A 26,667-nucleotide genomic window follows, 5' to 3' on the forward strand; every position below is an offset into this window, starting at 1 on the left:
CCAGTACAAACAAACAGCCTCTCTCTGCAAAGCACTTCTCTTGTAATGCCTTACCTAAGACAAGGGCTGTGAAACCAGAAGCAATAAGTAACCTTATTATAAAAAGTGTTCCTAGTGCACTTCAGGGATTTAACTACTGTATAACTGATTGCTAGCATTGAAGTAAATTTCCTCCCTCAACTTCCCTCCTCATTGATCATTGTGGAGTTGATTTTTACTATCCGATTTTGGTCTGCTCAGTGAAGTTTCGGTTTACAATATTTCAATTTTCTAATCAGTGGCAGATATTAATAACTGCGCAAACATTACAGAAAACTGCTGATTTCACTGCAATTTGATTGCATTTATTGTAGCTAATGGGTATAAAAATGATCAGTGTTAGTGCTATAGAATTATAGTAAATTGTGGCGAACAAAATAATTTAAAAAATCGGACCTGTTTTTTGCACGTCTGTTCTTACATGTCTGAAATGTTACAGCAAACTTGTATTTTCATTTAAAACTGTTGAAGTTCTCAGTTTCCATGCCTTGGTCTCAGAAAATCTGTTGTACTTGCACTTCCTGGATCATTTCACCTCAGCCATGTCTTCTGCGTCAAAGCGTTTGGGGAAGGGGAAGTAGCTGATTGGTTAATGACAGGAATAGTAAGCTGTAAAGAGGTGAGAACAGCTTCACTCTCCAGGTGAAATGATCAAGGAAGTGCAGCACAATCTTCAGCGCGTGGTTGGCAAACGGAGATTTCTTTAACCAAGTATAGAACCAGATATCCTGTTTTAAATGAAAAATGTGTTTCCTGTTTACTGAGACATATGAAACGAATGGCAGTGCACAGCCGGTAAGATTTATGGAATTTTTTTTTGGCTACAGTCGTTTGAAATGATAATTAAATGAAGCAATTCCTGAGGAAGATGGACACACCGGAGGTAAAATGAATTTGTAAAGGGGATGGTGGATTTCTGAAACGCTGTCCATATTCTACTGTTGCACTGCACTCCAGGTAGGACCACTAAATGGCCTCTCTTCCTCCTTCACCAGGGACCTACAAGTTCCAGAAGACAGAGATGCGTCAGGAGGGGTTTGACCCCAAGGTTGTGTCGGACCGACTGTACGTCCTAGACTGCAGCAAAGGGAAATACATTCCACTGGATGAGGAGGTCTACCGCAATATCCAATCAGGGAAGCAGAAGCTGTGACCACCATGACCGTTCCTCAATTACAGTACCTCAGATCCCGGAGCTGTTAAAGGAGGCCATGCATGGGTTCCAGCAGCAAAAGGGTTAACAAAAAAAATACATGCAGAATAAAATTAATATTTAAAAAGGGATAGATACTGTTGAGTAAGAAAGGGACACTAAGGGGCAGGAGTCAAGCCAATCAAGTTTTAGGATAAATTCTTCAGGGCCAATGCTGTTTCAAACCCTTTCTCCCTTGTCTAAAAGCCTGCAGCCCACAATGACTGCTTTCAGCGGCTTGCAGATGTGACCACCGACACCCATTAAAGCTGCCTGCAAACATGGCTATTGATGGCTCAGTGTAACTGCAGTAACAGGGCATACATTAGGACAGTCTGGAGTAAGGGTAGACTGCAGTTCCACTATACCAAGTGATCTTTAATTGCAGTTCTTCTACAGTCCTAGTGATGTTCTGTTATCACTGTTACAGTTGAAATGTCATTATTGTTAGATTAAAGAGAAAATAGCTCTGAATGTCATTTTCACATAGGCTTTGCAGTTTAGCTGAATCTGAGCAGATCACAAGAAAACTTTGGGATTTTTTTCAGGATATGTGCATGCTGGAGTTGGTGTAGTACAGCTTCTGACCAAGCTTTTATTAACTTTGTATAATATTTTACCTTGGCAGAGAATGTAGTAATTGCTGCTAGCATCCCAGCAAACCCTACTGCACACCAGTTCTGCATGTGTTGCCCCTCTTCATAACATTCACATGCAGTAGGGCTGGTAATACTGCCGGCACACATTTCTGGGAATTAAAACCAGGGGCTTTGACAGAAGGCTTCACGGTAGCATGTGGGGATGTTCTGTATCTCGTTTTAGTGTTTGTTTGTTTTTCCTACAAGATGGCTTTTCTCAGACTGGTTGATATATGAGCACATTGTGCACTGTAGCTGCTTCACAATAATTCAGATGTAGTTATGCATGAACTCTGATTTATTTAATTCAAATTGGATTCTTACAAAATACACTTTAAATGACACTTCCCCCTCTTATTCTTGTGAAACCCTAAATCCGCATCAGCTGCTATTTGCAAACAATTGAGTAGATCAGGGTACTGCACTACTTTCAATTGATCGTCTCAAGCAACTGCTGTGACAGCATCTCACCATTTGTTTAAGAGCTTTTGGTTCTTTGCTTGTATTTTATATATGCATATTTCATCAACCCTTCATGAAAAGGTGCTGCTGGTTCCTGGTACCTAATCACTTTGTATGTTGTAGTTCAAACACACTTCAATGGTCTAGCTGCAATGAAATCATTGGGCTTACAGCAAAGGTATTAGGAACAGTTTACCTATGGTGTTGTGTTTGAAATATTTCTATATGAATTAATAAAAAAGGAAAACTCAAATATCAGCATAATAAAAGGGGGACTAGTAATGATGTTAATAAATCTAATAAAAGGTAAGAAATTGATTTTTATTAAAGCTTAGAACTACTTTAAATGTGTGCATTTCAGTGAGAAAAGACATTCGAGCCAAAACAAACAAACAGGTGTGCCCCCTATGAGGGCCCAGGTTATTGATGCCCTGCAGCAACACACAACTGAGATTTCAAAAGCTGTACAAAAAGCTTGAGAACGGATTGCCTGTTCACTGCATGGCTGATGTGGGCTTTGTTGGGGTGAAATGGTTGATTCAGCTGGTCACATGGGAGGAATTCTAAAGGGATAGCTACTTGTTCACCAAAATCATGTTCATGTTTGAGTTTTTAATAGACCCGTGATTGTTCCAGTTTTGGCGCAATACATGAAATGTAATCAAGCCTCAATACCGAGAACCCCAAAAGGGCTACCAAAGACTGGATCCACTGTCAACACTGAGGTCATTTTTTATTTTGTGCAATCCAGTAAATAAAGGGAAAGATATTTTCAGCTGGCATGAAGGATCAACCAACTAAAGCAGTGTGCCTTAGCATGACCACCAACTGCAGTCTAGTTTCACAAGGGCAGGTTACAGATTTGGGAATAGATGGCAATGTGGTGTGTCTAGATCTTGTTTATGCAGATTATAAGTGGGAGAAGAATCCTTTGGGTCAAGGTGAGTGGAAGGAGCAAGCACCATTGCTTTTAAAATAGGTAGTAGTTATTATATCTATAAATCTAACCCAAGTGGACTGGGGTCATTGAAACTTGAACACACTGAGCAGATCTAGAAAAGCAATGCTTTAGTTTTAAGATACAATTTTAATAATTTAAAAAAAGAATACCTTGTATATACAATATATTACAAAGGGCATGGTTAACCATACTAGGTATTTTATTGAGGCTCTGGATGACTGGCAAAAACAATTTTGCTGCATATCCCTTGTTTATAGATGCTTATTGATGGGTCCTTAAACTAATGTATGACCAAGCATCTACCATTACATAATGCTTGCTAAACAAGTAATCTCATTGTCTGTCTTTCTACTACATTATTCTTGTGTTGGTAATGGCCTTTACTCAGTTATGAATGTACCATTACTATGGCACTGATCTGGTAAGACTGAATTCCTGTGTGTTCGGGTTTCAAGTCGCCTCTATATAATCAGGTTGGCGCTGTCATGCAGTTTGTAGAAAAGTATGAATGTGCATTGCCCATGGGATCTCCACAACTGAGTGCTAAAACCTTTTTAACTGTTTTAAATATATACAAAAAAGGGAAGCTGAGGCACTTGCTGTTGTGTTAATTTGCTTTATTTTGTTCACTTTTCGTTTGTTTGTTGCCTGTATTTAAATACATTATTTGATTGTCTGTGTTAACTGAAAAATGTGAGGCAGCTCGGTGCTGCTGATTTGCTGCCAGGAGGTGGGGAGAAGATTTTGACACGAGAGAAATCATGGGGGATTCAATCAGGAGAATTAAATAAAGGTATCTAGGGTGTGCAATCTCTGCACTAAATTGTACTTCAACACTGCAGTCAAGAGCAAGTAGCACAAAAATGAGATTTCAGTGCCTTGTGTTTCTTGATTGAGGAACTGTAGGCATGAGGACATAAAAGCAATACTAAAGTTTCATAAAACATTACCCCTAAAGAGCATTGCTGCAGCATGCATTAACGAGTGTGCTGATGCATTATGCGTACAACCCTACATATATATGTTTTTTAAGTGACATGTTTCTAGGTAAGACAATGCAATCATTGTACATTGTACATTCCTTTTATTACAATGTTATGATTTATGTTTGGGAATGCTCAGCAGCCATAATAAATGTAAACCGAGTATTCCAAATGCCATTGATTGTTCATGTACAAGAAGTGCAAGGAAGCCAGGAGTAGACTAAATGCTAGTAAATCTGATCCTGCTAGCTTAGTATTCAGTATATGAGTTGTGAGTAAGTCATATTGCTGTTGGGAACTGTAATTTTCCAGCTTTATAAAAAGAACAGTGTATTCAAGCAGGCAGTACAGATGGGAATCTACTGTAATAGTGCATTAACAATGCAGACATTTCATAGCTGGAGTGTACTTTGAAAGCCAAGAGAATTAAGAATTGTGTTATAAAAACCAAATACTACCATAAACTCTTTGAGCAGGCCAGTGCATATTCAGAATACTGAGCGCTCCACGTATACAGAGAATGTGCATAGAACACATACTACAGTATTCCCCTTTATGCATTTAAAAGCAATCTATTGAATGCTGTATATTAATAAAATTGTCTTGTCTGTAAACACACTGAAAATGTCATTTTGTGCTACTTCAGGTGCTCTAAATGAAAAGTACAGGCAGTACAATACATCCAAATCAGCACTTAAATAAAGCATGAGCTGGTCTATAGAGGCTACGAGACAAAACACCCTAGAGGCACAAGCAGACTGAACTTTAGTAAAGTTGGTGGCTACGCAATTTGCCCTGGTGCCTTTTGATCCAGTTTCCAAGTGCTCTGCCCTCATACCACTGGTTATTTCTGATGGTAGTTTAGCCAGGTGCTGTATCTCTCCCTGACCGACAGTTAGTGGCAGGTCTGTCCGGAGCAGGCTAATTTGCAGGACAAAGATCTATTATTGCACTATTTTTATTTTCTGGTTCTTGAACAACAAACATACATATATATAAATTAGCAGTTGCTGGTGACAGTAGCTTCAGAGTGTGAATGGATTTATGCTAGTGTTGAAGCTACTGTATCCACCCAATTTTAGTTTTCATTTCACTGTTTTTGCAATGCCTAGTATGGATTGAACTGGGTTCTATAAGCTTTCCTGCCCTGGATATACAGAACCAATTATTTTGAAGAATATTGACTCAGGACCTCTTTCTGCAGGCTCAACTATACGCTTTTACACCGTAAAGGACTGACAGTACAGGAGACTTGTCTTTATCCACCAAACAGAGATCACTAGCTGTTGCAGTGGCTGTAATAATTCTTTTGTAATGTGGATTACATTTGTGTCCTAAAAGCTAAGTTGTAATCACAATTTAATTTATTTTGTGTTAAAAGCTAGATTTGAACCTAGGCCTCCAGAAGTAAAAGGCTAGTGGATTACCATACAGCACAACAGCACTTTTTTTTTCTGGTGTTCTACATCATATATCAATCTAAACTACATTCCATTGCAGATGGTCCTAGATGGTCCATTTCATTTGGGGCATTACATGTTGTGCAGTGGCGTGATGACCTAAACTTTCATCTGATAGCCTAGGTTTAAATCTACATTGTTTGTTCTCAAGTTTTGTGGTCTTAATTACAAACTCTCTTAGCAATTCAGCTTAATTGGCAGGCTCTACTTGGTCCTTCAGGTCATGATTGAGGTGCATTGTTGAGTAGTTGTGTTGATTTCAAAACTGCTTTTTCACTGTACTAATAACTGTCATTTCTGCTTCAAGGGATCCACAGTCAAGCAGCCCTCATCAGGATTGATTCTTTAGACGTTCACCTCCCTTTAACAACTGTTTGCATTGCTGTAGCATCTTTAATATGCAAGAAGGGACAAGGTTCCAGGAATATGGGCAGTCTCTAATGTAAATATTGTGAATGGATTGCTACTAGGGTTACAGTAGCTGTACATCGTAGTCTTGGCCCTTTAGTGATCCTTACATAGAAAAAAAAAAAAACCTATATCCACATTATTGTGCCCTCATCAACTTGTATTATTTTTTTTTTTAGTTGAACATAAACATTGGCTGTATAGTCTGCTCTAGAATCCATAATAAAAATGGTTAAATAAACTGTTCTGACTCTATCTGTGTGTTTTTACAAAAGGAAACAATGCTGTGAAACAAATGTTGATATAATCTTTAATTTGCATTCTTCCTGTGAGTATTGTATATTTTGATATTAATTATTTATCAAAGTGTTGGAGATGGAGCCATTTACAGGTTGATTCAGAAGCAATGCATTAGAGGCTAGTTAAGAGATTCTAAACTTCAGTTACTATAAAAGACAGACGACTGTAGTTCCTTTACAGTTATCACACAACCAAAAAGGCTGTTGACCAGTGCATCCATTGCTTAAGACAGCCTTGTAAATTAGTAGCATGCTATAAATATCTGTCCCGATACCTTTTCCATTTTATATCATGGTTAGCAGATGAATATATGAATTATGAATGTTTTGGTGTTTTATTCTGAACACATCAAGAGAACTGTGTGCTGGGTCTTAAATTATCTGAACTGCAGCCCTACGGCAGTGTTAAACTTCTTCCAGCGGTAGGGCCTGTCTGCATCCTGTGGGGGCTCCGCAGAGGCTGGCCGGGCCAGAGCAGACACCCTGGGGCCATCGGAACGCAGGGAGCGGCGCTCCTGAAGTGCACACTTAACAGCTCGGTTTATCTGAAATAGAAGGAAAAAAATAATAATTATCACTTATTCTCTTTCTTCCCCCTGCTTGCTCAAACCTTTTTTTTGTTGTTTTGTTTGTTTGTTGAGTACACATTTAAAAACCAAGGTGGAAAGGCATGTGTTCCGGATGGGGAAACCTAATTAAACTGCTTTAAGGAATACTTATTCCATCCAAAATTATTGGCGACTAGAAATAATATTTCATCTGTGCCAGTGGAGATCTGTGCTGGCTCTCTGGCGCATGTGTGATCCTGCAGGTGGGGGGTGGGAAGCCCTGTTTGACCCGCCTGTCAGTCATGGCAATGACAAGGTGGTTGAGCGAGGGTGTGACGCACACAACATCTTTGATTGGCTGAGGGGCGGGTCAAGGGGGGACTGTCAATCCCATAAATATGACGCTTTCCTATTCCTTCGCTGCCCCCTTTCAGGATACAATACAGTGGAAGCTCTGGCCGAGGATGTGGATTAAGTTACAGTGTTACAGAACCCCCTGCAATGTTTACAAGAAACACATTACTTTACCTTCGCTGCGTTGTCCATATGACAGCAATTTGTTTACATTTTTTTTTTTTTTTTTTAACGTATCAGGAGTAAATAAACTAGGGAATTTATTTTTTCAACTTTTACTTGGGAATGTTCACCAGAGAGATTTTTTCTTTTAAACACTGCAGTGTATTCAGATCATGCTCCCTCCTGCAACAATGCTGGTGCACTGAGGAGGGAGTGCAATCAGGATACACATCCTTGGAAGAGATTTCTTTTTTTTTCTCCTAACAAACGCTTAAGTAAATGTTGAGAAATGTCCAGTTGATTTATTATGACCCATGATGTGTGATTAAAAATCTGAAGAGTCAGCAATGTTTAAAAACATAAAGCTGTGACATGCACAACTATGCAGAAATTAATTGCAATTCTCTATCACAGTATTTGTTTTTTTCGTTGTTACCTTAATTTTACTCCTCATAATTTCATGATATAGGTCGGTATCTCCAATGCACGGTGCGATGCTATTCTCGGTGTCCGCTGCGTCAGCAGGCTCTTCACTTGGTTTCTCATGTTTTGGCGGTGGTTTGTGGGGGTCCCTTTTAAAACTGAAGTACGTACAATATTTATGTAAACTCACTCAAAGCTATTCACTACATATATAACTATTCTACAAAATAAGTGATTTTATTCACTGGAAGACAGACTCAAACACTGAAGAATTTAAATACTTTGAAAAACTTACGAAGCATGAATTATTTCACTGTTGTTTTTACACAGTTAAAAAGATTAATATCGTAAAAGCTATATTGTAAATATGGAATGTATTTGCTGGTTTCAAGGTTGAAGGAAGCTGGTGTAACTTTAAAGAATTTAACCAAAGTGGATTATTGACATGGTCCAATTTTATTTAACTTTTTTCTTTAATTTGTACTGCATACTTGCCTACCATTAAGGAGGACTCAAGACTAACACGGAACCGTGGCAACGGAGGTTAATAAACACTCTGTCTGACTTGTAGAGGTCACTGAAACAGGGTAAAGTTAACTATTCCCAGTTGATTTCCTTCCTCACCCCTCTGGAACACCCAATGCAGCATTCCTGTGCCAAGATCAGCAACTCTACGCATACTGGATTCAAACCATGCTCGCAGGAGTCACATTGCGCTCCAATGTGTTTACTAGGCGAGCCATGAGATCTGATTTATGTCCTGCACACACACGAGCGGATACGTACCATGCAGCACTTTGACTTGTATATTTACTACCCTGTATTCCTATGAGAGTGAACATACAGTCAAGATAAAATACAGTTGCAAAATACCACTATCCCAAGCAGGTACACCTGGCTGTAAATTAACCAGAAGACAGTGGTGGGTTTCTGCACAAGGTGTGAAGCCTACAGCATTGAAAAGCAAGATGGTTTAAAAATATCTGTTAGTAAGTCATGCTTTCACAGTGTTGCACTTCCTTGGTCATTTCACTTGGAAGGTGAAACTGTCCCCACCCCTTCAACAGCTTCTTCCCTGTCATTAACCAACCAAAAGTATGCCTTACTGACTGGCATACTTTTAGCCAGTAACATGCCTTGACACATTGCTGATGTGAAATGACATAGGAAGAGCAAGAGTAACAAAATTGTTTTGTTTGTTAATATCTGTTAATATTAAGGAAACTCTGAATGTAATGATATCATCTGCTTTAACATATTTACAGAACACACTATATCATATGCAATGTTACACCTGCAACAGCAACATGACAGAAGAGCTTGGCAAGCCTCGTAGGGCAATACAAAGGCAGCAGCCGATTGTATGAAGCAATAGTAAGTAGACTGTGTACCTTGAGGGATCTTCATACAGGCCACAGGCTTGGAGGCTGACATCCAGCTTCATTTTGGCCATCTCCCCAGCCTCACTGGATAGAATATCTGTGACAGTGCACCCAGGGTAGAGCCGAGAAAGCAGAGGCACAGCCTGAGGAGCAGATTGAGAAATCTGTCTAGAATTTATATAGCCCCTTTAATTTATAAAGGGGGTGGGGCAGTATTTTAATGATCTAAGCAGTGCCTTGGGACTGGGCACTAGTATTAGAGCTGAGCAACAGGGAGGCAGTGTGGCCTAGTGGTTAGAGATGATGAGCAGGAGATAGTTTAGCCTAAAAGCAACAGGGACTGTGGGAGTGGGGAAAAAAAACAGTAACTGAGAAGCGATGTGGCCGAGACAAGGACTGACCTGGTCATTGCTGGGGTCCAGTAGCAGCGACATTATGATGTCCTGCCGTGCCCCATGCTCCTCGTTAAGCTTCTGGCGAGCCTTGGCCCGATACTCATAATATTGAGACACACCGGGATTGTACTGGATAGCACGGGAGAAGTTTTCCAAGGCTTCAATGTATTTACTAAAAAAAAAAAAAAAAAAAAGAACAAAGCAATCCATGACAGTCATGTAAGGTAGCTATATTTGATAAATGTGCTTAGTCGGTTTAGCGTCATCAACAGTCATATAAAAATGTAAAACAAAAAAGTTTGCGGTTGTTTTATTTGCTTACAATTTGGATATACTGGGGTATATAATATCTTTCTGGTCACTAAATCATCAAGCATTCCTGTAAGATGTACTTCCATATATCTGTTCCAGTTTTTAAAGCCTGCATAAACTGCATAGCATACATAACAGCTTACTGCAGTTGTATTAGTATTACAATAAAATCTAAAGAAAAACAAGTTTAGTTTTACTGATTTCTGAGTGTTTGGTGGACTCCTTATTCCTAAGATTCCACGCAATGAGGATGAGGAATATTAAGCTATGGCGTCCGATAATATGTCTTTGTCCTCAAATGCCAGCAAAGGGACAATGATGAAAAAGTTAAGTTAGCAACATATTTTATTTCTGTGTGTCAAATATTCTTCATTAACTTCTGTATCATTTAAAACAAAATTGTATTTCCTTGGGAAATTGGTTCATCTGTAGGTTAACAATCACAGTAGAATCATTTTGTGTGGAAAAGGTTTCAGTAAAAATTAGTGATCCTGACGAAAGTCATTCTTGACTTTACTCAGCCACACACTGTATAAATTACTTTGATGCAAATCCAGATTTATAAAGCTTACCTTCCACTCTCGTAGTCCCTCTGCCCCATAGTACTGTATACCACTGCGAAGCGGATCTTAATACTCCGGTCCAATGGGTCCAGCTCCTCGGCTTGCTGATAATCAGCCAGGGCAAACTCCAGCTCTCGCTGTTTGAAGAAACAGTCTGTAAAGGAAAAGATCATACGATATTTCACAATGGGGAAAAAGTCCTGGGCTCTGGCTGAGAGATTATAAGTAAATAGTGAACATACTACTTTACCAATTTAATATAGTTGTGGTTTTAAAACTCTGGTTAGTTTGTTGCTGCTTATGCTTCAGTTAACAGCAAATAAACTATTTGACAGATACTTGTATTTGTAGTTTCACATGATTGAATAGTAGAGGTGCAAATCATCTACCAATTTCCTATTTGATTACTGGTCTGGTAATAATCAATGTATTGAGAGCACTTTAGTACTCTGCAATCTTCACAAAATACAACTGAAACACGCTTGTTCTTATCATTATACATGTGAGAATACATTATAAATAAAAAGCAAGACAACATCAATTTTTTCATTTATATTCTGACATTTCTCATAAGAAAACAAATTAAAATGCCGAAGGAAAGCACATGTTTCTGGGTAGCTACGAGAAGCTACAAATATGGCAACATGAAAGCAACAGCAATCAAGAAATTGATAAATCAATTCATAATTTATGAACACTGGCTCAGGTAATAAACACGTTACTTTGAGGATAGCAAAAGTGTTGACTTAAATAATGATAATGGACACTCACTGTAAATGTATAGTGCAATATTTACAATATTTTTTCCCCATCAACATTACATACTTCAGCAATTTTTCACAGCCAGGTCACCATGCGGTCGTGCATTTACCAGGTGACCCACAGTCTATATTCTGTATATAGATATTGTTGCTGTTTCTTCAAAAACTCTTAAACCTGTTTGTATCAAACTTGAACAGATTCCAGTCAAGTAACAAGAGACCTTTACAAAAATAGAGTGTACTTGAATGTCTAAAGCTTACAGTTCATAAATACCTGGAATGGTAAGAACTGATAAAGAACAAGAGACATTTCAGGTTATGGTTAAAGCAGACTAAACAGGATGTCCAAAAAAAAAAAAAAAAGGCCAATTTAAAGTTTGTTCCTCATCACTGAAGTCAGGGATTAAATCATTTGTATGTATTTGTTAACTCATTTATATACTTTAAATAAGTGTAACCTTCTTTTGTTGTGTTTGAAGATTGTTTGGTTCTTTAGATCAAAAGACATCAATCTGTGTGAAAAGGTAACAGAAACTGACCCCCTCTGTTAATGTAGAGGCCCTTCTCGCGCTTCTCCATCCCGATGGCCTTGTTGAGCAGCATCACTGCCTCCTCATAGAAGCCACGGGTGAAGCAGTGCACTGCAAAATCATTGTAGGTCAGCAGCAGCTGCCTCTGGGCCTCAGCCTGCACGGATCTCCCCTCCTCACCCCCACTCCGATCCAGAGCCAGGATGAAGTCATCGATCGCAGTGTTGAAGTCCTTTAGCCTCCGGTACAGGGTCCCTCTGACACACACACAGACACACAAAGCATGAGGAAAACTGGTACTTTTTACAAGTGTAACGTAATCTCATGAAGTGAGGCTAGTTATCTAGTGGTATCACCACATGAGCATGATCCAAAAAAAGAAGAACTGTTTACATCTAAATATATTTGTAGTTATTGTAAACCTGGTACCTTCTTTGTTATTTATTGGGATGATTCACTATCTATTTCTAAAAAAGGCCTGACACCTTACATCCAATGGCCTAATACAATATTTAGTTTGTCAGGTAAGGAATTTAGGGAATAAGGTCACATTATGAAATGTGGAGCATTATTTATTGCTTATTGCTCCACATTCACTAATAAATGAATTCAAGAGGTCCTTATACCGAATACCTCCCTATCCACTGGTACCAGGGGATTTGAATCACAATGTAATGTTGTGCTTCTTTCTTCTCTACAGCCTGTACTGTTCACAGCTCTTGTAATAGTGCTGGTGTACCTGAAGAGGTAGTACTGGACCTCCTCAGGGTTGTTCTCTAGGGCAGTGTTGATCTTTTGCAGGGCTTCCTGGAGGTTCCCTGCCACAGCCCTGCTCAGTGCCAGCCTCCGTGCTTGCTCTGCACTGCCTTCCAGTTCCATCAGCAGAGACCGTCCCTCTGGTATGTCTGGGGCCAGCGCCAGCGCTGCCTTCACATCGTGGTAACAAATGGTCAACTGCAACATCAAATGGCTCAGTTTAATGGATTGTGAAAGCAGCAATAAGTACAAATATGATAAAGCAAAGTCAGCAGATGCAAAAAATAGACGGTGTGTGTTACAATAGCAATTAGGGGGAATAGGAGAAAACAGTTTTAGTAGAGAATAGTACAGAGAAATATTTAATTGAAACCAAATTTACTCCTAAAAAGTCTGAACAACTCTGTAGTAAAGTAAACAATTGTATATAGCAAATATCTAGCATCTTACAATGTAATTGAACACAGATTCTCACCTGGTTGAAGTGTTTGTGCAGCCTTGCACGCAGAATGTACAGCTCAGGGTCATCCATTTCTGTTTCTATCCGCTTGCTCACCAAAAGCAGACAGTCACTATGTCGGCCAATCGCTGCCAGACAGGCCAAGCTGCACAACAGGGGAGAAGCCCGTTAAAAACGCAGGCGTCATGACTTCATGGGATCAAAAAACTGACTGCCTTAACTGGCTATCATTTATTTATCAAGATATATCCACTGAAGCCTTGTTGCCAGTAACTGTAACAATGTGTACGACACAAACAAAAATGAGTCTTTCCAAATGGCTTGGATGGAGGAACTGTCCTTATAAAAATCCCTCGTAAATTACAGTTTGGTGAATATCAGAATGCAGAAAACAAGCATGTTGGCAGAGAAGACAGCCAAGTATTCATTGTACTGTCAACAACAACTAAGACAAAATAGCCCACACAAAAAGCAAGTAACTTTGTCAGTATCAATTTAACTTGGAAGTATAAAGGGTCTGTGGGTTGAAATCGGCTCACCTCCTCATGTGGTACGGGCGGTAGTCAGGTCTCAGTTCTGCAGCCTTGGCAAAGGACTCCAGTGCATCTAGATGCCTGCCATGGTCAAATAGGCACTGACCCTGCAACAGACAAAGACAGCAGGCTATGAAATAATCAATCAAACTGCATACCACAACATATGCACTAAGTTTTATGAATCCAGCTCTTTGTTTATTCGTAATTGACTTTGGAAAGGTAGTCACGTACGAAGGACCACAGTAATGTAGATTAAGAAGGCTATTTCGAGCTTTGCTGGAAAGTAGTAGAAATGTAATCACATGTAATCCCATGTCTCGCATGTCTCGTGTCTTTGTACCATGAGTAAAAGGACATCTGTGGATTAAAGTATCACTTGATCCATCACATGCTTTTGTGTACAAGAATCAACAAAAATATACGTTCCGTTGTTATTGTGATGAAAGTCTTCTGGCTAATTCCGGATATGCAATTATTTCAAATGCAACACTGTATATAAACTGCTGTATCTAGGGCACAGGAGTGAGTTTAAACTGTGCCTGTACTATACAAGATGGAACTACCCACCTGCAGGTAGAAGATGAATGCAAGGCGTAGGTGGAAGGCCTCAGATTGTGGCTCGAGAGCAGACGCCTTCCTGTAGTTCAAGGCAGCGGACTGGAAGTCACACAGTTGCAGGTAGGCTTCAGCTCTGCACACGTACAGCCTTGTCTGAAACGACCACTACACATAAACTTTCAACCCAAATATTCAAGGTATACACCAACGAAAAAAAACAAAACATATATACAGTATGTTTGCAATTCAGTCATTTTACAATAAACCAATAATACAATAAAACAGACCAAAATCAATTTTTGACATTTCAAATCTATTGTCCACATCTGCTCTATAATAAAGTAAAGAAACGGGTGGAGCTGAATGAACTTACAGTTCATTAGAATGTGCTGTTTGTTGAGTCAGGTTTAAAGATTAAGAAGTAATGCTTCTCTGTATATCATTTTATAATGCAGCTTGATCTTACATTACCTGCTGGGGCTGCAAATTAATGGTTTTGGTGAAAAAGTGCACAGCCCTCTCCCAATCTGCCTTGGACACTGCCTCCACACCCCTCCCATAGCTGCACGAGGAAGGAAGACGATTTAGATTAACAGGGCCCTATTTTAGCATTTAATTAGGTGCTATGATGTAACTGTCCTGTGGATTGACACAAAATACCTTGCATTGGATTAATGCCATAGAAAGAGATGAAAAAGCCCTACTGAACTCACTGCTCTGCAGCACGGAGTTCAATGATGGACCTCCCGCACAGCTCCAACCGGTCTTTCTTGTCCTCTTCTAATTCAAAGATGCGGCTGGACCCAAAAAGCCGTCTCCGGGATTTCTCTCGTGCCTCCTCCAACTGTTCCTCTGAGACCGCAGTAGAAAACATGCTGCCATCGCTGACCTGCAGAAGGGCATGCAAACAGTTAAGTCCCACCAAAACATGCTGAACCATCACAAGAAAGGTGTTTGTGCTTTGAGCTTCCTTAAGAATCAGTTGAGCCCTGCTCTTCTTCAAAAGAATGCAATGGGATCTTTAATGTGCACAAAGTAGACAGAACCACTGATCCAAAGTTCAACTCATCCTACAGCACAGCATCAGCTGTGATGGACCATTAATTAACTTCAGGCCCGGAGGGTGGAATGATTTTACTGCACCAACAACACCAAAAATATGATTGGAGGTCTTTCTTCTCAGGCAAAACCAGAATCTAGGTTCATTTGTCTAGTCCTGCCCTTCATTTAATATGGACACAGAGCTGCCAACCTTCAAGACAAACAAAGGATGCTATACCAAAAAAAGAAATGTACTGCCTTAATTTAAGGGGCAGCAGGAACCTCTTGCCCTGCTGTCTTGTCTTCATACCTCTTCTGTAGCTCTTGAGCCTTCTTTCCTCCCTCCCTCAGTTGCTAAATCCATCTGATCTCCCATCAGTAGCTAGTCCTGATGAACCTATGAACAATACAGTAACTGAATTTGGGCTTTTAAGGATACTGTAAATTAACTGTTTGAAAAAATACATATAATTTAATTTATTATATTTGTAGGACTCTATACATATATCTCTGTAATGTCTATTTTGTTGCCAGAAAATATAACAATGTCCTGCTCACTTACAATAGAGCTCTCTTGTATTAGGAGATGTATATACATTATTTGTATCTTTCTATCATATTCTTGTTTATGGGCGGCTTTTCATACCTAATTCAAATTTCAAATAAGAAATACCGGTACATAACACTAACAAATCCAACAATACGGCATTGTTATAGCGTTTAGGCCGTTAAACAAGAAGTTAATAACTTAGTTATTCACTGATGTTTTGCATCTACATTTATGTACATATATAAACGCTTAGTATGTTTCTTATGAATAAAAAACCGCAGCCACTGGAATCTAAGTTATATCATGCAAATAACATGTTTTATCACACATTTACATTTAAAAACAGATGTGAGCGTTAGATTAAATGTCTACCTTTGCCAGGACACCCGCCTTTTGAGATTTTTATTTTTGTTTTACTTTTAAACAGTTCTTCGGATGTTAGTTTTGACATGTTTTCTGCCGCAGCTCCATGCTTTCAGAACTTTCTGATTGCAAAAGCGTGTATCGGTACACGGTAACCAAGGAGACGGTTCAAACCAGCTGGACAACTGAAAAGAACCCATGGTTTGCTCTACCCTGTTTGCTTTGCTGTGGTTGGTAAGCTTCGTATTGTATATCACAACTGCACACTTATCTCCATGAGTCTAATTTTGCCTGACCAACCTTGAAACAAACCTTTATGAATTCCAATAAGTTATTGACAGCTAACACTGTAAACATGCGTGAAATTAAATAGTTCACCGTAGTCCTGGCAATTAAAAACCTATCGTCGATTGTAATTTTTTTGATTGTAAACATGTAACTGGAGAGAGAGAGAGAGAGAGCTAGCTATCGTTTTTGGTTGATTTTTTTTTTTTTTTAATTCAAAAGTATTCTTTCTTTAGGGTAGTCGGAACTCCCTTTCTGTTTCACAGTGCTGTATTGAAAGTAGACCCTACTGCAATGTGTACACGTACGGTATTTCTCCAGCAGGTTTCCGTTTGTCCCATGTATGCATTTAGTTACGTGGTGTTCGCTCCTTGTGTTTTGGTTTTGCCTTGCCCATGAGGGTGCATCTGGCCTGTGCTTCCAATACCACCACCAGGCTGAGCTGAAGCACTACCTGCACTGGGTGAGCAAAACCTACCCGCACATAACCCATCTCTACTCCATAGGGCAGTCCCGTGAAGGTAAGGCGAGGCAGTGTGTAACCTTTTATCAAAAAGTATATGGTAACAGCTCCCTATTCTTAAAGTTTAATTCCAGGTATATTTTATTTGATATATATATATATATATATATATATATATATATATATATATATATATATATATATATATATATATATATATAATCGCATGTTTTTTATACTTTAATTTGGAATATGCATATATTTAAAAGACAACGCTAACGAAGTTAAAAGTTGATGCTACATTCTGTACAGCAGCTCAGTTTTACTCCAATGGTCAAGCTGCAGTTGTAGTTGTAAACCTACAGTGCAGGCAATAATTAGATAGGTGTATATGTATACCACATTTTAATAACAAAAGAGAGGCAAAAGATCTCAACACTCACAACCCAGATTTGATTTTTTTAGTATTCGTAGTACAGATAAGTATTTCTTATCATTTCAAAATAGGAAGGGAGCTCTGGGTGCTGGTGATTGGCCAATATCCCAATGAGCATCAAGTTGGGATCCCTGAGGCCAGATACATTGGCAATATGCATGGCAATGAGGTAAGACCTGATCTGAACTGAGACTCCCTGGTGATTTGTCTAGGAGTTTATAGTGGTTACTTGTGAACTGACCAGTGCACATTTTCTAGACATTGGCACATGTACTTCTCTGTAGCTTCCTCATAATGCACACCACAGTTAAAAAATGTTAATAACATTGTTTATTAATCAAACTAGAAGCTAACAGCTATGTAGTATAATTCAAGCTTTTAAGCACTCTCAAGTTGTTTGTTTCTCATTTGGTAACAACAGGAGCTTTCAATCATATGCCCTAAATGTTGTGTAACCATGTCGGTGATGCGTGTCGGCCAATCTCTTCTCTCCACAGCCTGTGGGCCGAGAGCTGCTTCTTCACTTAATTGACCTGCTGGTGTCTCAATACGGCAAAATGAAGACCATCACCAGCCTAGTGCACAACACTCGCATTCACATCCTGCCCAGCATGAACCCTGATGGCTTCGAGATGTCTGTGCCAGGGGCGTGCAGTGGTGTGGATGGGAGGTAACTGTGTCTATAGCAGCCAGGGATGGACACTTAGAGAGAACATTCATTCCATTAATCTTACCTATTGTGCACTTCCATTCATTGCACAGTGTGTGTCCAGGTTTGAGACATGGTGCTACACTTGTTTAAGGCTATCCACGTCTTTATCAGATATGGCTTTGAGATAATGAAGTTCAATACCATGCGCATCCATTTACTACTGTATATAGGTCTCAAATGTACAGTTTTGAAAGCACATGTTCTAGCAAATACATATTTTCACTTTAAAACATCATGTTTGGTACAACACTAGGTTGAAGAAATCACTGTTTGCTTAGCCCTGCTTTCAGTTAGCGTTGCACTTGCTTGGTCTCCAGCCCTGGCTTCTTTCCTTTCATTAGCCAAGCTGCTCCTCCTATCGACTGACATGCTTTCAGTCAGTAACATGGCCCAGTAGAGACTGCTAAAGTGAAATTGCCCAGGAAGTGCAAGTGTTACAGATTTCCTTTAATCTTGTGTAATACCAGACATCATGATTTAAAATTAAAATGTTTTCTATAAAATGTCTTTCCTTCAAAACTGCATATTTAAGACCTGTGCAGCTGTTGGAAGTGCAAAACGGGAATTATTTTGTTAGCTGCAATCACTTGAATACACTGGCTAGACACTTTATTAAGACTTGTAACTAATATTGGGTTCTGCCACTAGTTGTCCTGATCACAGCCTTGACACAACGTGGCACAGACTACACAAGGTTCTATAAGGAATGTCTAGAGGGATGTTGATGGATTCAGGCATTCATATTTCAGACACGCCTTTTTAACCATCCTTCCTCTGCCCGATCACTTTATCTTCTTTTTGCCATTGCTTATACACTATGATGACCGATGTCTTGGAATAGCCTACCAACATTACTATTAGGTACAGGTCCTAATAAAGTGTGGCCACAAGGACTTAACAAAATAAATCCTCTGAACAGATATAACAAGAATGGTGTGGATCTTAACCGGAATTTCCCAGACCTGTTCTCCATTAACCAGGTCACCAGAGAGCCAGAGACATTGGCGGTGATGCGCTGGACAGACATGGAGACCTTCGTCCTCTCAGCCAACCTGCACGGGGGTGCTGTTGTGGCTGCCTACCCCTATGACAACAATATGTCTGGTAAGCAGCCTCACACACTCAGGAACTGGGAATGCCAATGCAAATAGTCATTCATCCATGTTAGCCAACAGAATAATTCCATAAATACCCATTTTGCACTTCTGTTATTATTATTATTATTATTTATTTCTTAGCCGACGCCCTTATCCAGGGCGACTTACAATTGTTACAAGATATCACATTCTTTTTTACATACAATTACCCATTTATACAGTTGGGTTTTTACTGGAGCAATCTAGGTAAAGTACCTTGCTCAAGGGTACAGCAGCAGTGTCCCCCACCTGGGATTGAACCCACGACCCTCTGGTCAAGAGTCCAGAGCCCTAGCCACTACTCCAAACTGCGACCCACACTGCTGTTAGCTACATAACTCTCAAAAGTGCAGTTTGAAAAGAAAAACATGTTGCAGCAGACATGTTTTTTTTATTTTCAAACAGACATCTGGTACTAGCCTAAGTTAAAGAACATTCCCAGTTTGTTTGACCTCCCTTCCAGGAAGTCTGCTACTGCTTTACTTCCTGGGTCATTTACCCTAGCAGTGTCTTCTGGCTCAAAGCATGATATTGGCTGAAGGGATATCAGTCAAGGGGTAGCAGTCGATTGGTTAGTAACAGGAAAGAAGCCAGTGAAGGGGTGAGATCAATTGTGCACCCTCCATGTGAAATAACCCAGGAAGTGCCAGTCTATAAGCATGGCTTGCAAATAGATTTAGTAGTAGCAGATATCATGTTTAAAATGAAAATGCATGTTTGCTTTAATGAATGGGTGTGTATGGTGGAGAAAATGTATTGAGCAATTTTGTTAGCTATAATTACTTTAAGCTCAGTAAGCTGCAGCCTAAAACGATTTCTAGAATTCTTACACAGCTTGCTCCAGTCTCCTTATTAGCACACAACACATGGACTCTTAACTTTCATATTCATATTTCATACAAGCCTTTGTCCGTCACTGTTTGTGGCCACACGACCGCATTTCTTACCAAAAAATAATGGGAAACTGCAGTAGTCCTTTTAGTCTGAAAGATTTGCCTGTACAACGTATTTTATTTGTTTTGTTTTGTGTCTTTTCCAATACTCCTTAAGACACACCTCTTCAGACAACACCTGTAAAACTCAACTCTTCCCTTCTGGACTATATAGCACTCTGCCTTTAATGCACTTTAACTTGCACTTATCTGCTCCCTATTTTACTGTATTTAATCCTGCGCCAATCTGTAGTATTTTGTATTTCACCTGCACTCGTATCTAACCCTGATGTAACTGCTCTTGAACTGCCCCCATATCAAATCATACTGCGTTTTGTATTTGCTCTTACTAGGACTGAAGTCATTGTATTTTGTATCTTGCTCCTAATTGTACTGTAATTCTTGATATGTATTTTTTTTTTTTTTTTGTATACAACTGTAAGTCGCCCTGGGAAAGGGCGTCTGCTAAGAAATAAATAACAATAATAATAATACTATTTCTCTCCTGTGTGAATGGAATCGTTTTAGATTTTGACTGTCTGAGACATTATTACTTATGTTCTCCTAGCATTTATAATTGTAGTTGTGATCCCATTATTAACGTCCTAAATACAATTGAATTACAGTAGAAAAAAGGTCCACATATTGCAGGTTTACAAGCTGTATTTAGATTTGCCACTTTCTCGATCATCAAAGACCCCAAAGTCCAGAGAGCTAAATAATCTACAGCAAAAGGATAAGTAGGATAAAAGCAATTGTGAGAGTTGTAATGCTTCAATAAATGTTTTGTTTAAAAAGGCATCTGTATAAAGTTTTGACAATGATTACAAAATAAATACATGTACTTAGATAAATACATTTAGAGGAGGTACTTTTAAATACAGTTGAAAAAGCATGTCAGACAATTTGTCCTGTTCAAAATAAAGGTAGCCACTGTTATCTCCACAGCATAGATTTCTGTTGACGTTTGATCAAACCTGTGTTCCTTTCTTGCCCCAGGTAAAAGTAGATACACAAAGTCCCCAGATGATGATGTGTTTAGATACTTGGCAAGCATCTATTCCATCAACCACAGGAGGATGTTTAAAGGCAACCTGTGTAAAATGAGCTTCCCAGGAGGAGTGGTGAATGGAGCTAGTTGGTACACCTTAATAGGTAAGGGCAGAAACCTTAAGTAATTATGTGTATTTAAAAATAGGATTACCCGAGTGTGCAGGGTGGATCGCACCATCTGGGGAGCGCAGGTTTGCATCCTGGCTGTGCCAAATTGTTGATCTTCACAGGGGATTCCACAGCTGCGAGTCAGCTGTGAGAGAGTGAGAGAGAGACAGAGGGATTGTGGTTGACAGTGCCGGCTATGCACCACCACAAGCTACGAAAATGGTATCACTTGGGGTGGTGTTGATCCTTCAACAGGGCCACGGCTTACAAGAGGTGTTTTACAAAAAAAATGCAAAACAAAACACTGGAAGAACAACGCTAACAAACAAAAGGTGGCCTGATTGGCTGTACTCTAAACTAGACAAATCTGCAGCTTCTCAACCTAACAAAGTCTACTCATTTTAGATGGAGAACCAAGGAAGTGGCTTTCAGCTGTTTTTTTTTTTTTTTTTTTTTTTTTTACAGCTGGCCAGCCCCAAATTGGCATTCAATTATCAATTTAGGTCTGGCCACATTCCACATATTTTTTTCAGGGATGCCAAAATTATGCAAAAAATTTCAAATGAAACAAAACGCTATTTAAAAATCATTTTGAATACAAAACAAACCCTATAAGAACCTAGTGATTATCTGTTTGAGGCAACCATGGAATGTAAGAGACTGGTTCTGACTGCAGATGGGAGAGGTCTCTGTACACTGTATATATGTTTGAACTGCCCATGACTCATTGCAGTTCATCTCTCACTCACTGAAATGTCCTTCCTTTACCTGCAGGAAGCTTGCAGGACTATGGTTACATTTGGACCCACTGCTATGAGCTGACCATAGAGGTGTCCTGTTGCAAATACCCCTCCGCAGAGCGGCTACAGTTCTATTGGGCAGAGAACAAGAAGGCTCTGATACAATTCATCACACACGTTCACCTGGGTAAGCAGCCAGACTCCTCTTACAACAAGGGGAGTGTTGAAGGTCTGGAGACCGAAATAATCTACAGCAAAAGGGTAGGATAAAAGGCCTGATGAAAAAGTTGTAATGCTATTCAAATGTAAGAAATGTTTTTTGTTAAAACGACATCTGTATAAAGATATGACAATGATTCAAAAAGCAGCAAAGCACTGAGATGTTGCCTCTCAGGAGGGTTTATCCAGGTCATAAAGCTAAACTTTTTTGATTAGTTTTCGTGCTCATGAAAGGTGAGCGACAATGGCAGTGGACCACCATGCACTGAGCAGGCATGTTATGTGATCGATCCCACAAAGCTCCACCAGAGCACCTCCATCCTGACCTGAAGAGCCACTACTGCTATTCACTCCTGTGCTCCTACCTGGGAGAATGTGCTGAATTGTATCATGGTCTTGTGAGTCCCACTGAGATCACCACGCTCATTTGTCGCATGCTGGATTTAAACCCAGACTTCCAAAAGTAAAAGGCTGAAATTTGAAGTGCCACCTTAATAACAATCTGCAGTATATCTTCTAGGTAATTTCCTACAAAAAAGGACAGTATCCATCAGGACTACAGATGCCACGCTGCAGCTCTCTTACCACTGATCTTTATTTTCTCATCTCCCCTCAGGGGTAAAGGGCAGAGTCCTGGATGACAAGCAAAACCCCATTGCTAACACATCTGTGCTGGTCATGGGTAGAGATGACGTGATGCCATACAAAACCAACCAGCTTGGGGAATACTACAAGATATTAATGCCAGGGAGCTACACGTTTAGGGTGAGTTTGAATGAGATATGTTACAGGTTACATGCACTGTCAGTGGAGGTTAGTAAATAGCCTCATTCCAAGTATTACCAAATCCAAAGGCTTGCATCTCAAATAATGCATAATATACTATTAGCAATGGCTATACAATCTGTATTAATGGCATTAGCCTGTGGCATAGTAAGCACAGCATATGATAGAATTTAATGTCGAATATTGTACTGTGCGGGGAATCTCAGTTGGTAGTAACTCTCTCTCTCCCTCTCTCGCAAGGTTGAATCTCCAGGTTATGTACCTCTGATGGTGAATATCCATGTGAAGGACACCTCCCACGTGTACACAGCTACCATTCATGATTTCACTCTTCACAGGCAGATTTCTTAAAATTATATATATATATTCACCTTCAAAAAAGTTAATTACTCTCTAATTTATATAGAAATATACAAAGAAACAGATTATATAAAAGGCAGTGTATTACTGAAAGGAACTCTGTAACACATTGTTGAGCCATTCCATAAAAGTAAAGCTTGGCCTTGCTGCTATGCCTTATAAAAGTAAAGCTTGGGCTTGCTACTATGCTTATAAAAGTTTACCACTGTAGATTTGCATGGTAGTTTAGCAGTTTTCCCATGCTTTTCCCATGATTTACTATGCCTTTAACATGGATTAATAAGGATTGCCATGTTTTTTAATATGGCATACCTCTCTAGGCTTTACGATGCTTATCTATGCTGTACTGTGTTTTCATTAAGCTTTATTATGCTTTGCCAAGCTTTGACTATGGTAAACTTTAATAAGGGATATAATGAGCGTTTTGATGGAGCCTATCTTTACCTACAGCATTAAGTACAGTTCAACATGCCATACTAGGAAAGAGATGAAGGAGGTGGTTCAAGGGAGATACATTGCTGCTGTATTACACTACAATCTCCTCTTTGTTTAGATGTATCCACAAGGGGCAGTGTTGCAGGGGGCAGGTTAATGGTTACACTCTGGGGTACTAGATGTACTTTTAGGTCTTAATTCTGGGAGCTGTTGGGGCCACAGGGTGCTTTAAATAGACACCATGGACTAAAACAAAATAAAAAATAAAAAAGGCCTTGCATACACACTTCTGTTTTCACAAGATCAACAACATGATTAGGATTTAGCCAGATCTCTCTGGATAGCAGCCAAACATGCTTATAAATTAAGATATCATCTAAAACGGGTATTTGCACAATTTTTACTCAGGAGATGTTCATACATGCACAATTTTTACTCGGTAGACATTCATACATGCAACAAACTTTCTTATGTTCTCAAGTCATTATAAGATACTTATCAACCCACTGTCAGAGTTTCTAGTAGTAAAAGCAGGGATGACATTCTCAAGAAAAAAAGTGCAGGTGTAAACATTAAAAAAATTGAGACAATTTGTGCCAATGAATAAATACTTTTAAAATATATACATTTCGGTACATGAAACATTTTATAATACAAAATAAGCCTTTAAAAAACTGATAAAGTACAAACAATTAACCGTAAACAAAGAAGCAGAAAATACTCAAAGCTTTGGACCCTCTGCATGTATCACTCAGTCATGAACCGTAATATAACACTGAAGTTAAACCTTCAATGATAAGTATTAAGAGATATTACACTATGCAGTAGCTGCTGTAGAGAGGGAGTTTTGTTTCAAGATATCCTAAAAAAAGGATGTTATAAAAAAAAAAAGTTAAATAAAAAAAAACTGCACTGTACAAAAATGATACAAAAAGGTCCAAGTCAAACAATGCACATTGGTAATAAAGTATCAGGCACTACTCTTTAAAAACTGTTTACTTGACTTGACCATTTTAATCTCCATTATATTCTCTGAAGTCATCACTATACCTTCCAGACCCTGGGTACGCACCTACAACAGGACCTTGCCATTCTACAATGATAGCCTTGGATTAGAACACATATCCCTGTTATTTATTGTATTTTACATATTACTTATCCTACAATAATATATTATGTGTGCTCCTCTGTTGTGTTTAGGTGTAGATTCATTGCCATGGTCTATTGTGTATTATTTATTTTGGTGTGTTTTTAATCCCTGGTAATTTGGTTCCTACACAATAAACAGATTTGGCAAAAAACACATGTTCATAAAATAATACTGTGGCAGGGCGAAAGCCCTAATTGTTTATTTATGTGTGAATACAGGGTTGGCAGGGAGGGGGTTAAAATTCTCCTTGCCAGAAAACAAGTGAGAATGTGGCTGGAAAATGTTGGGTCTAGCAAGATAAGTACATCGTACCCTGTTCAGATGGGCGTTTCCTAGTTTGCGCATGCCCAGGTAAACGCACTACACCAATGTACCACGTTTTAATGAGTACCGCAAAATAACACCACTCCGGCAGAATTTCACTCCCGAATAAAGCATAGTAGGTGTAATAAGGCACAGTTAAATATAGTTGTATAGCCAAGATAGGTATTGTATATCATATTAAAAAAAATAACAAACTGGTAAAGTATTGTAAATGCATAGTATAACCATGGGGAAACTGCAAATTTACCATGGTAATATTTTATAAGGGAAGATTAAAGTATTTAAAGGTAGAACTTAAATCAGATATTTCCTACAATAAACTGCATGTAATCACGATTCCGTAAATCACTGGTAGACAAGTGTACAGTGTAGTGCTTTTGAACACGAATCTTCATAATACTGTTGCGAACCCGGTATAATCCAGAGTGGTGAAGCAGGAACGTGGTTTCAAACAGCAGTACTTTATTAGGCGCTGCTGGTCAGGTGCACCCCTCAGTCCCCTGAAATACCCGAATCGCCTAGCTGTGCTGAGACGGGTCACTGCCGTTGCAGTCGCGCCAGTGTAACTGTATGGGGAGCAAACTCTGCGGCTGTTGCAAGCTCTTGGATCCCGTGTGCTGCACATGGCAGTCCACGGGGACTTCGCGGGCCAGGTTGCAAACTCTTAGCACCGCTTTCAGCCTGTGTTGCCAAGTCTCACAAGGAAAAAAATCCCAACCCATTTCACAGGGGAGTGGGGGTGTTTATACAAATTCCATATTTTTTTCTAATGACATGCATATACATTGACACCAGTCAATCACCAAAACTACTTCTACAACCATTTTACAAAAAAAACCCCGAGACTTTCAAAAAATTAAAGCGACTCTCAATAAAAAAAAACAAGCCCAACTGGCAACTCTGCTTTCAGGTCCGTCCAACAGGAGGTATCTAGGTAGACAAACGTTTGAATAAACTTAGGCAGAAGGGCCGTATGAAAAAGCCAGTACTATAGCCATTTTGACATTTATCAAAAATTACATTTGATATAAAAAAATAATACTAATAATTGTTATCTAGAATGTTAGTACTGATATCAACATTACTGATATCAGTAATTGGAAGGACGTTTATCTGCACCGCTGCATGTACCTGTCCATTAAAAGTGCTGCGTTCCTCTATTTTATAGGACTTTTCTTGATCTGTTATGTGTCGTAAATAAGTAAAATGAAACAAAACCTAGAGAGAATTGTATCTTATGGACTCTTACCTTTGCTTGCTTAATATTAAGTCAAATAAAATGAGGCATACATTCAATTGGATTGGAATTTATATTATCGTATTGAACTGCAAACTACAAACACGTTGACCTCACTAACATGGCTCTCCACAGCACACCCTGGTCGCATAACA

The 26,667-nt window shown here is 39.2% G+C and overlaps 3 protein-coding genes across 8 annotated transcripts in view; 2 read left to right on the top strand and 1 right to left on the bottom strand.

The window, feature by feature from the left end:
- Positions 1-6,389, top strand: part of LOC117396890 (long-chain fatty acid transport protein 4-like) — a 34,041-nt gene extending 27,652 nt beyond the window's left edge. For both annotated transcript variants that reach the window (XM_059005637.1, XM_059005638.1), the window contains exon 13: positions 1,035-6,389. In XM_059005637.1, coding sequence (XP_058861620.1) covers positions 1,035-1,192 — 158 coding nt within the window. In that variant the 3' untranslated portion in view covers positions 1,193-6,389. The remainder of the gene's footprint in view (positions 1-1,034) is intronic.
- Positions 6,281-16,797, bottom strand: LOC117396891 (tetratricopeptide repeat protein 16). 4 transcript variants are annotated; one of them, XM_059005641.1, is made up of 14 exons: positions 16,730-16,797; positions 15,534-15,620; positions 14,896-15,071; positions 14,654-14,744; positions 14,192-14,335; positions 13,628-13,728; positions 13,104-13,233; positions 12,612-12,826; positions 11,882-12,129; positions 10,591-10,735; positions 9,713-9,878; positions 9,321-9,454; positions 7,943-8,087; positions 6,281-6,987 (listed from the first exon to the last, which is right to left on the bottom strand). In XM_059005641.1, the coding sequence occupies exons 2-14, from the start codon at positions 15,597-15,599 to the stop codon at positions 6,820-6,822; spliced, it is 1,929 nt and encodes a 642-aa protein (XP_058861624.1). In that variant the 5' UTR covers positions 15,600-15,620; positions 16,730-16,797; the 3' UTR covers positions 6,281-6,819. The 4 variants fall into 4 exon arrangements, with proteins under 4 accessions (XP_058861624.1, XP_058861622.1, XP_058861623.1 ...); XM_059005639.1 differs by lacking the exon at positions 16,730-16,797 and adding an exon at positions 16,146-16,293; XM_059005640.1 differs by lacking the exon at positions 16,730-16,797 and adding an exon at positions 16,146-16,271 and having other exon boundaries at positions 15,534-15,638.
- On the top strand, positions 16,521-25,013 carry LOC117396714 (carboxypeptidase M-like). 2 transcript variants are annotated; one of them, XM_034909225.2, is made up of 8 exons: positions 16,521-16,942; positions 17,392-17,489; positions 17,818-17,990; positions 18,952-19,136; positions 21,100-21,255; positions 22,036-22,188; positions 22,837-22,985; positions 23,247-25,013. In XM_034909225.2, exons 1-8 carry the CDS (start codon positions 16,765-16,767, stop codon positions 23,355-23,357), a joined length of 1,203 nt encoding a protein of 400 aa, XP_034765116.2. In that variant the 5' UTR covers positions 16,521-16,764; the 3' UTR covers positions 23,358-25,013. The 2 variants fall into 2 exon arrangements, with proteins under 2 accessions (XP_034765116.2, XP_058861626.1); XM_059005643.1 differs by having other exon boundaries at positions 16,822-16,884.
- Positions 25,014-26,667: the final 1,654 nt, after the last annotated feature.

This window comes from Acipenser ruthenus, chromosome 31, assembly GCF_902713425.1.
Source record: "Acipenser ruthenus chromosome 31, fAciRut3.2 maternal haplotype, whole genome shotgun sequence".
In the NCBI taxonomy this organism is placed as follows: domain Eukaryota; kingdom Metazoa; phylum Chordata; class Actinopteri; order Acipenseriformes; family Acipenseridae; genus Acipenser; species Acipenser ruthenus.